Source organism: Lissotriton helveticus, chromosome 2_2 (genome assembly GCF_964261635.1).
Source record: "Lissotriton helveticus chromosome 2_2, aLisHel1.1, whole genome shotgun sequence".
Taxonomy (NCBI): Eukaryota; Metazoa; Chordata; class Amphibia; order Caudata; family Salamandridae; genus Lissotriton; species Lissotriton helveticus.
Genome location: NC_136060.1, coordinates 73,525,028 through 73,538,814, shown reverse-complemented (window position 1 = coordinate 73,538,814; position 13,787 = coordinate 73,525,028). Strand labels below are relative to the sequence as shown.

Genomic DNA, 13,787 nt, shown 5'->3' with positions numbered 1-13,787 from the left:
ATTAGAAGGTAATATGTTTTTGCTTCCACAATTAGTAATATGTTTTGCATAATGAGTTAAACATCCCTGTCTCTGGTTACATAACCCAATCATTCCCTCTTTAATCCAATATAGTTTACCCACAATTATGTTTATACATTATAATAAATATATTTACCAAGCTTTTTTTAAGACATGTATATGGTTGTTTTCAGTGTTCTTAGAATATTTCTTTTTATAAGCCTGAATAGAATATAAAGATGGTAGAGTGACTGAAAGAGATGAGAACTACCTAGGGAAATACGTTTTTTATTTGTGAATTGTAATACCATGTCCCCTTGGTACTCATCAATAAGTAAAAAGTAGTGAAGTGTTGTGCTGTAATAACCTCACCTACCTGTGAAAGGGTCAAACAGCTGATTTACCTCCAGGTCGGAGTAGGTCTTGAGGCAGGAGGGACACTTGAAAGAGGCTCTCGTGGTGGAATCCCTTTCATCAGCTTCTATCTTACGACGGACATGATCAAGCTTGTACTTTACCACATCCACCAGGACTTTGTAATTGATGTAATAGTAATTGTGCCTTGTGCTCTTCCCATTTGCCACAGTTTCCACACGCATCCGACACTTGATGAACTTATCTGCCTTCAGTGTGTTGATGATCGTTCTCAGCTGTTTCTTATCAAACTGGAGGAGTGTGCCTATGTCGTCTTCTTTCACACATGGATACCGTATGAGCACGTCCAGCGTTAGTGCATGTTCCAGCCCGTAGAAGCCCCGTACAATGTATTTTACCAGGCGCTTCAACGTGGCAGGCACTTCAGTCAGGATTTCAGAATCTCCCATCGTCACTGAAGGTATTTACTGAAAGACAGGAACATACAGGCAACATAAGTAAAGCAGAGACTCAGTGCAAACAGCACAAGCCTAGCAGCACACGACAATCAGCAACATGTGATGTGAATGGCGGCCTCCCCACCTGCCTGTTACAGGACCCCCCCACCCCACCCTAGCATCAGAGGCACAAGGTAAAGATACCGAACAACGGGAGGGAAGAAGAAATGCGTTACTTACCTGTAACTGCAGTTATCCAGTATTAGTGTCTTTGATAGATTCACATGCCTGAATCATTCCCCGTCGTCAAGACGGGAGCCTCCGGTATATAAAAAAGTAATGTCCTAGAGACATACATAGAAAAGAATAGGCCTAAGGGTCTCACCTTAGTAGCCTATCCACGTCCTTTTGCAGGAAGGACCAAACAGAGCAGGCCCCAAGGGTCCCACCTTGGTGGCCTATCTGGGTCCTTTTGTAAAAAGGACCAAATAAAGAAAAACAGCCAATCAGCTACTACCTCCTTCTAGAACCTTCCTGCCAGGAGCCCAAGTCTCTCAGATTTTCGTACGCACCAAGCTAGTTAGGCGTAAACTCATTAGAGAGAAAGGTGAGCCCTGCCAGGGGAGGCGGGAGGGTGCATGTGAATCTATGAAAGACACTAATACTGGATAACTGCAGTTACAGGTAAGTAACGCAGTTCTTATCCAGTATTTGGGTGTCTTTCATAGATTCACATGCCTGAATCAGAGTAGCGAGCAATACATTCTGCACATTCTGTATGGAACATCAGGTATGAGTATGTAGATAATACATATCATGTGATTAAAAAACACAAAATGCAATGGCATATAAATACAATAAGAGAATGTGCATACCAGTAAAGGATGGAGGGATGTAGGAGGGCTCACCTCACTGGAATAGATGGCGAAGCACTGCTCGGCCCACTGCTGCATCCTTCATCAGCTCAGTATCCAGGCAGCAGTGCCTGGTGAAGGTGTGCGGGGACTTCCAGGTCGCCGCTCTGCAGATGTCCAATATCGGCACTCCAGCGAACAGCGCCGCAGACGTGGACATGGCTCTTGTCAAATGAGCTTTGACTCGTGAGTCTAAAGGCCGTCCGGCCTTGTCGTGACAAAAGGTGATCGCAGAAGAGATCCATCTTGAGATACTCTGTTTTGTCAGGGGCATGCCCAGCCGTGGTCTACTAAAGGCAATAAAGAGTTGGGATGACGTCCGGAAGTGTTGTGTCCTATCGATGTAAAATTTAAGACAGCTCTTCAGATCTAGAGAATGTAAAGTTCTTTCGGCTACAGTGGTAGGATTCGGAAAGCACGATCTAAGCACCACTGGTCCGTTAAGGTGGAAGTCCGAGGGGACTTTTGGAATGAAGCGAGGGTTAGTCCGCAGAATGACTCTGTCCTCCCTGAATTGTAGGAAAGGATCCTGGATGGATAGAGCCTGCAACTCACTGACCCTTCTGGCAGAGGTTAGCGCCAGGAGGAGGGCCGTTTTCCAAGAGAGGAACTTGATCTCTGCCTTATGGATGGGTTCGAAGGGATGCTTCATTAGTTGAAGAACCACCACATTGAGGTGCCACGAAGGAGGAATTGGTCGTGGTCGTGGAAAGGATCTGAATAGGCCTTGTAGGAATTGTTTGATGAGTCTGTCCGCCCACAGAGATGGGCCCGTAGCCGTCCTTGTGAACCTTGAAATCGCCGCTAGATGTACTTTGATGGATGCATGCGCAAGGCCTGATTGCGCAAGATGCAATAAGTATGGCATCAGCTGCTGTGGAGTGGCATGGAAGGGGTGTAAACCATGATCCACACACCAGAAACAGAATCGCTTCCATTTTAGTGAGTAGGTTTTGTTAGTGCTGTCAGCTCTAGCTTTCGCAAGGACATCTCTGCACTCCTGCGGGATGTTCAGGTGGCTGAATTCGCGGTAGTCAGGAGCCAGGCTGACAACTTCAGAGAGCTCAGATTCGGTGGAGGACCTGCCCTTGGGACATCGTGAGCAGGGCCGGAAACTGCTGCAGGCGAAGAGGGGGCCGGGCAGAGAGGCGATGAAGCTCCGTGAACCAGTGCTGCCTCGGCCAAGATGGAGCAATCGGGATCAGAGTGCAGGGTTCTGATTTCATCTTCCTGAGAACCCTGGGTATCAGTGAGAATGGCGGAAAGGCGTACGCAAATACGTTGCGCCATGCGATGGAAAATGCATTCCCGAGGGTTCCTGAGTGGTGATGCCTGCTTGCGAAGCTTGGGCATTTGGCGTTCTCCCTGGTGGCGAAAAGGTCTATTTTCGGAGTGCCCCACTCCTCGAAGATACGGTCCAGCACCTCCATGTCCAGTTCCCATTCGTGGGAAGGAGATCTCTCCCTGCTCAGTGCGTCCGTCAAGACGTTGTCCTTGCTCGGGACATACTCCACCTTCAACGTTATTCCATGTTCCAGAAGCCAGTTCCAGATTCTTTGCGATTCTCGAGATAACGAGATCGAACGCGTCCCCCCCTGTTTGTTCAGGTAGTGCATCGTCGTGGTGTTGTCCGTCCTGACGAGCACTGGGGAGTGTTGAATGCGTGGTAGAAACACCTGTAGAGCCAGGAAGACCGCTCTTAACTCCAACAGATTGATATGGAGCTTGGTTTCCTGTGTCGTCCATTTGCCGTTGATCTGGAGTTCCTGGAGGACTGCTCCCCAACCTTCCAGGGATGCGTCCGCAGTTATTACGTGTGGTTCTGCTGGGAGCAGGAACGGCAGACCCTTTGACAGATGGTTGAGTGATGTCCACCATTGCAAGTGGTTGATAATGTGTCGAGTGACTCGTATGCGATCCTAGAAAGAACATGTGGCTTGCGTCCATTGCTTTGTCAGTTCCTCTTGGAGTGGACGCATTTTCAGGCGGCAGTGGGGAATGAGCAATATGCATGAAGACATCATGCCGAGGAGGGACTTGAACGTGCGGACCGGTAGAGTCCTCCGCGAAGCCACTGCCTTGGCCAAGGAGATGAGTTTGACCTTTCTCTCCTAAGAGGGGAAAGCTTTGACACGCTCTGTGTCCAGAGTCGCTCCAAGGAACGTGATGACCTTGGTGGGTTCCAGTGTCGACTTCTCGGTGTTGAGGGTCAGACCCAAGCGGTGGAAAGTATCCAGACAGGCGCTGGAGGATGAGGCTGCGGCGGCCGCTGTTGGTGCCTTTACCAACCAGTCGTCCATGTATGGAAACACCTGGTGGCCTTGCTGACGAAGGAATGCTGCCACGGGTGATAGGCATTTGGAAAATATCCTCGGGGCAGATTTGAGGCCAAATGGAAGGACACGAAATTGGTAGTGTTGTCCTGCCACCGCAAACCTGAGGAACTTCCTGTGCCCTTTGAGAATAGGTATATGGTAGTAGGCGTCCTGAAGGTCTAAGGACGTCATGTAGTCCCCTTTCTCCAGAAGACCAAGGATTTCTTGCAGAGTCACCATACGGAATGATTGTTTCTTTAGGAACACGTTGAGTGCCCTGAGGTCCAGGATTGGCCGCCACTTCGTTCCTTTTTGGTGGATTAGGAAGAAGTGAGAGTAAAAGCCTTGTCCCTTGCGGGCCCGTGGAACTCTCTATCGCTCCCTTCTTTAGCATGGAAGCAATTTCCTGAAGAAGTAATCGTAGGTGCCTGTGGGATCGATGGCGAGGTGGTGTCGTTGGGGGAATGGAGGTGAATTCTAGGGAATGTCCAAATCGAATGAGTTGGAGTACCCACCGATCCGTTGTTATAGTTTGCCAATTTTGTAGGAAGTATGTCAGCTTTCCTCCAAGTCGTAAAGAATGTAGTGGTGGAGGGGCTAGCCGGGGAGACAAGTCATTGTCTGTTGCCAGCAGGTCGTTTTTGGCCCTTTCCTCTGTAATTGGATTTGCCGTAGGAAGACTGGCGCCACTGTTGTGTTTGCCACTGTTGAAATTGCGGCTTGGACTGTGAATATGAGTAGGAAGACCGATTTTGATAGGAACCTCTGTACGCAGGTTGTCCTCTTCCCCTGTTGCCACGAAAGGACTGGGTCCGGAATTGTAGAGTACCCAGAGCCTTGGCGGTGTCCGTGTCCTTTTTAATGGTGGTGAGGGCTGCGTCGATCTGTTCACCAAAGAGGTGCTGGCCATCGTAAGGCATATCTAATATCCTGGTTTGCACCTCCTGGCGGAAAGTGGTGGCCTTGAGCCAACCCTGTCTTCTCAGGACTGCAGCCCCTGCCAGTTGCCGTAAACCAGTCATGGCGGCATCAATGGCACAGTCGATGAGCTCTGAAGCAGAGGTCTGGCCTTCTAAGAGAAGTGAATGTGCTTCCTCTCTGAGATCCTCCGGCAGATTCGAAAGATAGGGCGCAATGTCCGCCCAGAGCTGGCGATTGTAACGGCCCAATAGTGCAATCGAATTAGCCACTTTCACCGTCATGGCCGATGTGGTAGTGAAGCGTTTGCCAACGGCATCCAGTTTCCTGCCCTCCTTGTCAGGTGGCGTCGACAGAGGTGAGGCTGGATTTCGTGAGTTCTTCTGCGCCGCTTGAGTCACCACGGAATCTGCCTTGGGGTGACCTGTCAGGCATGCTGGTGCCGATGAGGTGGCCTTGTATTTTTTAATCAAGCCTGGGCACTACCACCTGTATAGAAGCAGGAGTTTGCATGAGTTGTTTGCCCTGCTTCCATATAAAGTCAATGATTGGGATTGACCTTGTGGACTTCTTAGTGGGTTCCTTGAAATCGTAAAGGAAGCATTCAGTTTCCTGAGTTTCCATGGACATATGGAACCTCTTGGCAGCCCGCTCAATGATGTTGTGGAATCCACCGATGTCTGCGGGTGGAGACTCCGAGGTCTGTGGATCCGGAGAGGCTGGAGAATGTGCCACATAGTCCTGGTCCGCATCCGGGTCCGACTGGTCGTCATCGACTTCACCTTCCTCCTGTTCCCTCTCCTCTTCGTCAGATGAGGGAGCGTCCTGAATTGGTACCTGTGTCTTGTCAATGACCAGGGGAGCTGGCCTATGTCGAGATGAAGGAGCTGGCGCCTGTGCAGCTGGAAGTGCAGGCGCAGAGTGTTTCTCCGGGAACCTTTCCTTATAATCCTTTATGAGGAATTGCAGGTCTGAGACGATGGATGCGGGGAGACACACCATAGGAGTAACCCGTGTCTGGGTCGGAAGTTGGATCGGTTGTTGTACAAGGTCTTCCTCCTCTTCCGGCTCCTCGTCTGTAGTTTGGCATTTCAGTACCAGGTCAGATGGACTAGTAGCCTGAGTAAAGGAGTCCTCGTCCGACTCCTGACCTTGCAATAGACAGGCCGGAGGTAGTTGTTGTACCCTACCAGGCGACGTCTGAAGTGGAGTAATAGGCCGTTTAGTAATTTTCACCGTGACATGGCTCACTTGCGGTGGAAAGGCATCCATGGCGTGTGATAAGAGTGCAGACTCCTTCCATGGTCCTGTAGACGTCGACGCTGGAATCGACAGCGCCGTGGCAGGTATTTTCGCCGACGGTAAGTTACTAGTCGTCGACGGTGGTTGCGACGACGGTGTCTTCATCGACGACATTTTCGTCAACGGCAAGGTCCCCGCCGTCGACGGCGTACCCGTCGTCGACGGCTTTCCCACCGTCGACGGGATGTTTCTCGTCGACGAGGTAGACTTCGTCGACGGCGTTGTTTTCGTCGACGGTGTCGTCGGTGTCTTCGACGATGGTCTCGTCGTCGCCGTCGACGATGATATCTTCGTCGTCGATGGAGTGACCGGGATGGTCGACGGCGTAGGTCTACTCGCCGACGATGAAGGCGTCGTCCTCGTCGTCTAGGAGGAAGCCGACTATGCAGTCGTCGTCGACACTGTCGTCGTTGACGTCGAGACAGTTTTCTGCGCTGAATGAACCATCGACGCGGTCGTCGTCGTCGGGACCGGCGGCTGCTTCCTGGGGACAGGAAGGTCCTTGCCAGACACGGATGGCTTGCCCTCTGAGGACTTTAGAAGTCTTCATAGGAGGGGTGTCTATGGGGCTAGGGGAAGAAACCCTTGGCCTCTTCAAGGAAAAATGCGACGCTCCAGACACACTCACCTTCCGACACCAAGTCATCAGTCTTGGTCTTGAGTCTGTTGAGCCATAGTAGAAGTCGACCTTCTCGGTCCTTGAGGGTCTTGTTGGAGAAGGTCCGACATATTTTGCAGTCCTTTGCCTGATGGTGAGGGTAGAGGCAATATAAACATGTTTCATGTTTATCCTCTATATGAAGTCTTTTCTTGCTGCAGGAGGAACAGGCCCGGAAAAGACCCTTCTTCTGGCTATCAGACATAACTTTAGAAGACAATTAAATTCGTTTTGAGAAGAAAAAGAGAAATTCCTGAGGAGAACTCAGGTGGAGACTCCCTAGCACAACGTGCAGTAGAAAATCTGAGACTTGGGCTCCTGGCAGGAAGGTTCTAGAAGGAGGTAGTAGCTGATTGGCTGTTTTTCTATTTGGTCCTTTTTACAAAAGGACCCAGATAGGCCACCAAGGTGGGACCCTTGGGGCCTGCTCTGTTTGGTCCTTCCTGCAAAAGGATGTGGATAGGCTACTAAGGTGAGACCCTTAGGCCTATTCTTTTCTATGTATGTCTCTAGGACATTACTTTTTTATATACCGGAGGCTCCCGTCTCGACGACGGGGAATGCTTCAGGCATGTGAATCTATGAAAGACACCCAAATACTGGATAAAGCACGAAACCACACATCACGAGGGAGCAAGAGGACACCACGAGATGGTGAAGCCTAAGAAAACAAGAGATAAGGAGAAGATGCATGCTACAACACAACACCTCACATCTTACTTGATAGAATCTAGTCTTTCGACAATGCAGCAGGAGTGGGACTCACTTAGTAGAAATGGCTGATAATTGCAAATAGCCATGAACATTTATTGTGACCTTATTATTTCATCTAACATCCCGAATGTTTATGGTTTAAATCTTTTATTCATTTCAAACACAGTAAAGAAGAACAGGACCTCCTGCTCCTTAAAGACAATGCAATACAGACATCAATTGTCAGCAATGGTAGCATTACTGAGTAAATGCTAGGAGCGGGTCTACAGGAGGAAACCCCAGAAAAAGGGAAGGGAACCAAATAACAGATACTCCCCAAATACACCCCCACCCCCTGTCCACAAACCATAAAAATAGGGAAGGAAAGAGGGGAATAATGCCAGCTGTGTGCGAGTCACCGTGGCTGCCGGTGTCCTACCCAGCTCCCGCTCCCAAAGCACCCTCCCAGCAATGTATGGGTTGAAGCCGCTATTAGGTGTTTATACAGATCAGAAATTAGTTTTTTTATCTGAGGATCGGGTAATCAGCCACTTCCCAAAAGGAGTTAAGAGGCACTGAGTTCCGGGTTTAATTTGCGCTTGAAGTGCCCGAGTTGTAAATAAAGCATTCTGTGTCTCCCGGATACCATAGTCTGCCCTAAGTTGTAGGAACTGGATGATGCCCTCCAAGTCAAATAGGTGTCCCAAAGACCGGCATGGGGAGAGGCGCCAGCTTGTAAATTCCTTAGGATCCAGTCCTGGAGTGAAGTCAGGATTATTAAACAATGTGGTCATAGTGGAGGGAAATGTCAGCTCGTGTGTGATAGCAGTGCGGTCCCAGGCCTCCAGTATTGTACTCGTGATGTGAGATGCGTAGAGGTTAGGTGGTCTGTGCTTCTTCCGGAGAAAGGGGATACCTTGTAGGGGCATTGCTGCAACCGCCTGGTCCTGGAACAACCAGTGTTTTTTGGATTCTAGGCATTGCCATTCCACCAGATAGCGGAGCTGCACCGCGTAAAAGTAGAGCTGCAGATCTGGTATGCCAAACCCTCCCTGTTCTGGGGGCAGGACCGCAACCGCCTGCTTGAACCGTGACTTGTGACCCTGCCAAATGAAGAGTGCTAGATCTGACTGGGTCTGCTGAATCCAGCCTGCAGGAGGGCGCAAAGGGAGGGTCTGGAAAAGGTAAAGGATCTGGGGGAGAGTTATCATTTTAACGGCTGCTATTCTTACCAGCCACGAGAAGGGGTAAGGTTTCCATCTACCCAATTCTCTACGGATTTGAGTGCGAAGCCTATCCTAGTTAGCTGTGACGGTGGCTGGTAAGGTGGGGCCCAGTTGGACCCCTAAGTAAGGGACCGTGGTGGCGGACCACTGGACAGGGTGCTCTTCCTTCAAGTGGGCAAGCGTGGTCGCTGAAAATGAGATAGTAAGGGCACCAGATTTGTCCATATTGATCTTAAACCCCAAGGCCTGCGCGAAGTTATGCAGTTCGATGAAGAGAGCCCACAGAGTCTGGGCAGGGTCAGTGATGGAAAGCAAAATATCGGCCGCGTAAAGGCTAATCTTATGTACGTCCCCCCCGAATTTAATCTCTGATGAGAAGATGATTTCTAACTATCTGCGCGAGTGGCTCCAGATAGAGCGCGAAGAGAAGGGGGGAGAAAGGGCACCCCTACAGAGTGCCCCTACCTATGGGGAAGCGGGAAGACATCTGGCCATTGACCCGGACTGTGGCCAGGGGTGAGCGATAACAATTTAGGATACAGGTGCGCAGGATGTCCCCAAAGCCAAACCGTTGCAGGACTTGTTCAAGGTAGGGCCAGTGAACCCTGTTGAAGGCTTTTTCTGCATCGATAGCCAGTAACATATTCCCCATGGGTGCAAGACGCTTTTTCTATGAGGTGTAGTACTCTTTGTATTGTCACTGGTTTACTGCTGGGAGATAAAGCCCGGCTGGTCTGGCTCCACCAATTGGAGCATATAAGGAGCTAATCGTGTCGCGAGGATACTCATATATACAGCTTAATGTCAATGTTTAAAAGGGACATCGGCCTATACGCGCTGCAGCTAGTTGTGTCTTTTCCGGGCTTCGGGACAACTATAATCGAGGCTTCCAACATTTCCTCCGCTATTGAACCGGATTGGGAAAATGTGTTAAAATGGTCACGCAGCAAGGGGGCCACCTAGTTGCAAAAAGCTTTACAGAAGGCTGCGGAGTAGCCATCTGGGCCAGGTGACTTCCCAAGCCGGAGGCGAGAGATAGCCGGGATGACCTCCTCCAACCCAATAACCCTGTCTAGTTGGGCAGCCTGAGCAGGGTTCAAAGTGGGAAGCTGCGCGGCTTCCAGGTAGTCAAGGCTGTGTAGCATGTCAAGGGAGTCACTCGAGTATAGCTTAGCGTAGAAATTCCGGAAGGTTTCTGCTATGGCTACATCGGAGGTGAGATCACCTCCAGGTGGTCGGAGGGCTTGCACTCCTTGCCGTGGTCTCACTTCCCGTAGCTTATGAGCTAAGAGACGGCCACACCGGTCACCTCCGGTGTAGTAGGAGTGGCGGAGACGAAGGGCCGCATACTCAGCTTTGTCTTGGTCAAGCGCCGCAAGCTGCTTCCGCTCAATGCAGAGTTGGCGCCAGGCCCTGGCTGCTCCAGTGCATTGGTGCATCTGTTCCAACTCCGCAAACCGCTGTGTGAGCTCAGCCAGCTTCTGGCTGCGTTCTTTATTAATGGCAGTGAAAATAGCTATGAGTTCTCCCTGTAAGACGGCCTTGAGGGCAGTTCACTGTGTTGCCAGTGAGGTGTCTGGGTTAGCATTGAGGGCTAAATAGCTTGAGATAGTGGTTTTGATTTGGTTGGTTGTGGAAGCCTGGTGTAAAAGCAAGTCACAGAGGCGCCAGTGCAGCAGTGGTAATGGTACGCATGGAAGTAGAAAAGAGGCCATAACTGAAGAGTGGTCAGATAGGGACGTGGTGAGAACATCGGCGTCAGTGGCTAGTGCCAGCAGCGGGGTGGAGCACAATAAGTAATCTAGCCTGGCGTAGGTCTTATGGGCTCCTGAATAGGTGAATGTCCGGCTATGGGGGTGAAAGTGTAACCATAAGTCAACAAAACCCAGGTCCCGGATACGTGCCAAACCAAACAGAGAGGCCCTACCAGACTAGTGCACTGGCAGGAGCGATCGATAAGATTGTCAAAGACGAGATTCAGGTCTCCCCCCAGCAGCAGGTGCCTTTCGGAGTAAGCTGTGGCTTCAGTGAGTGCGCTATGTAGGAATTGGTCCTGACCCTCGTTGGGAGCATGTACCAAGCCTATTATGAGGGACACCCCAGCCACTAGGAATTGGTACGTGAACCGGCGACCCTTGATCTCAGCTTCTTTCTGAAGTACCTTGCTGTGGAAGGAGCAGGAAACAAGTATTGCTACCCCTGCAGACTTAGTGAAGTGGGAGAACAGCTGTGTGAGGTAGGCTCGGGATTTCATCCTGTGTTGATCTTTGTGTAGTAAGTGGGTCTCCTGTAGAAGACAGATATCGGCTGTTGAGTGTTCCAGATAATTAAGGACAGCTCGATGTTTGATGGGGTTATTCAGGCCCCGGACATTGAGGGTCAAAACTTTAAGTGGACCGTGTGGCATCTAATGTACAAGAAAGGGTTAAGCTGAAGTAGGCGCCATGAAGGCAGGTTGTGTAAGTAGTGTGAGGAGAAGACGGTGGTGTTGGCTTCAGAGGTGGTGCACGCTGCAGGCGAAGGGAAGATGTGGACAAGGGGGACCCACCCAGAAGAATGTAAAGAGGGGGGAAAGTAAAAAGGAAACCTAAGATCCCGTAACAAGAAAATCCCCAAAACCTATCCCCAACTGGGGACAGGGCAACAAGTCCAAGTAGCGAAAGTAGTCCGTCGCCCCAGGGCAACTGGTCAGTCAACAAAATGGGGGCCGTCGTATGGTCAAAAGGAGAGTTTGCACCCCCGCTGCCCCCCCACAACCAGCAAGGATGCAAGTAGAAGGTCTGGCAGATCAGAAGCGTTCATTTGGCAGTTAAGTTGTCTCCGGTAAGGGTCTCAGTGGCCGCGGATAGGGCTGCCTGTTGACCCCTGGCAATCTCTGATTTGGGCGGTCGCCGGGAGAGTTGTCATTAGTTCGCTTCAGCAGTCCAAAGGTCTTATCGCAAACAAGGTTGCTTATCAACAAGTGTTGTAAAGGAAAAGTTTGATAGGAGACATCGTGTGAGACTTGTGGACTTGGTTATTGGTGAGTGGGTTCTCATCAGGAAACCCAGTAGAGTGAAAAAAGGAGAACCTACATACATTAACCCTGTACAAGTCGTGAGGTTTCAAAAGATTCTGTTTGAAATTCTGTTAAAAAGGTAATGCAGTGGAAGATGCTTAATGAAAGTCACTCGACTACAAGCTAAACAAGTTTTGTCTGCAAAGGGTAATTATGGTAGTGGGAGTGATTCCAGGACTACACTTGACAGTTCATGGTGGCTCAAGTCTCAAAGGTCAGTTTCTCATCTACCCAATATATCCACACAATGTTGTCGGTTGCCTACCACTTCAAGTGTTAGCCAAAATTCTTTCTTCCATTTTAGTTGATTATTACGTGTCCAGTTCAAATTATATTTCGGCTGATTTAGCAATGATACTGTCTTCGAAACCTCACCATCTACCACTTCTAGGATCACTCAAAACTAAGTTTCCATGCCTGTTCGCTTTCAGAATTTTATGTTCATTAATGTTTATGTATGGGAATTGCAGTTTTGTTTAGTAATTTATGGGGGGTGTGGAGTGTAGTTGTTTTCACTATTTTACACTGCATCCTTGAAATGAACAGGAGAAACGCGTACTGCGCGTAGCTTTTTTCCCCATTTTGTACTGCATTCATTTCCAGCACTGATCTATCCATAGAGGTTTGTTAAAACTTCTCAGTGGGAGTTGGTTTGAAGAGGTCCGTGGTGAGCTGGCTGGCCGGGAGCTTCTTGAGTTGATTGATTAAACTATTCGGTTTTCCTGTACCCAGAGGTCTCAACTTCTTTCTTAACAGTCCGCCTTTGTTGGCTGCTAGCAACGCCACCCTCCCCCCCCCACCTCGGCTCCATTCTAAGTGCTTTCTCTCACTTTCCCAGCTTTACCACTCTATGACCACTATCCCCAATCACCTTCCCCAAGTGGCATATGGTACCTCCTACTCTAGTTACCTAATGGACCCTCAGCATGTAACTACCACCAATTGCCATCCGTGAAACGCCTTTTTCTGAGCCTCAAATTCCCCAGCTCAGCTCAGTCTGCTGAAAACCACACACTTCCTTTAAGTGCACCCTGGTAAAGCATCCTTCCGTTTCTGATGCCGCATCTTTGTTCTTCGACTCCAATTAACCACCCCCTTACACGGTGTCTATCTGTGCCCAGTAAGCACCATTTACGGTTCTATCCTGTTTGCACTACTAATAATTGGGTTTCTTGTTGGCTAGGGTATGCCCCTAAACCAGGCAGAACCTACCACTCAAGTCAAAGAAAGCGAGGTACACGTTCAAGATAACCCCTGCTCACCCCTTAGTAGCTTGGCAGAGCAGTCAGGCTTATCCCAGAGGCAATGTGTAAAGCATTTGCGCAACATGCGCACACACCAGTGGAACACTAGGCACACCACAAAGAGACTCAAGACAAGCTCATAAAAATGTCCTTTGTATTATACATAACACAGACCACAATCACATAAATGGCTGTGCCACTAGGTACTTGTAATCACTGTTTGCCACATGCCAATTGTAATAACATTGCAAGGTAGTGCAATCCAATGCACTCATCACAAAAACATCATCACTATTTACATGAAGGCAACATCCTGGAATAATCCTTGGTATTCGGACATTGTAAGGCATAAACAACACAAATCACACGAGGCAGGAATATGAAGCAGTTAGAGTGAGGCATAACACATAAGAATGTCTCCCTGCATATATACATGACCATGCATAACAACAAACAACTCCAAGTGCAGCTCCTGCACTCTGATTATGGGCTATCCGGTACCCTGTTCTCTTCCGATAGGCTTCCTGGCCACCCGCCCACCTACAACAGGGAATGCAGTAATTTCTAGGTATTCCTTCCAATTCAGGAAAGAGGGGCCTCTGTCGAGGTCTCACCCCGTCCTTACTCTCAAGATCCGGTGCCGCCTC

General features: G+C 49.5%; 1 protein-coding gene across 3 annotated transcripts in view; it reads right to left on the bottom strand.

Moving 5' to 3' along the window:
- Nucleotides 1-13,787, bottom strand: part of LOC144821734 (general transcription factor IIE subunit 1-like) — a 213,372-nt gene that overhangs the window by 97,487 nt on the left and 102,098 nt on the right. For all 3 annotated transcript variants that reach the window (XM_078678938.1, XM_078678937.1, XM_078678940.1), the window contains one exon: nucleotides 377-842. In XM_078678938.1, coding sequence (XP_078535064.1) covers nucleotides 377-824 — 448 coding nt within the window. In that variant the 5' untranslated portion in view covers nucleotides 825-842. The remainder of the gene's footprint in view (nucleotides 1-376; nucleotides 843-13,787) is intronic.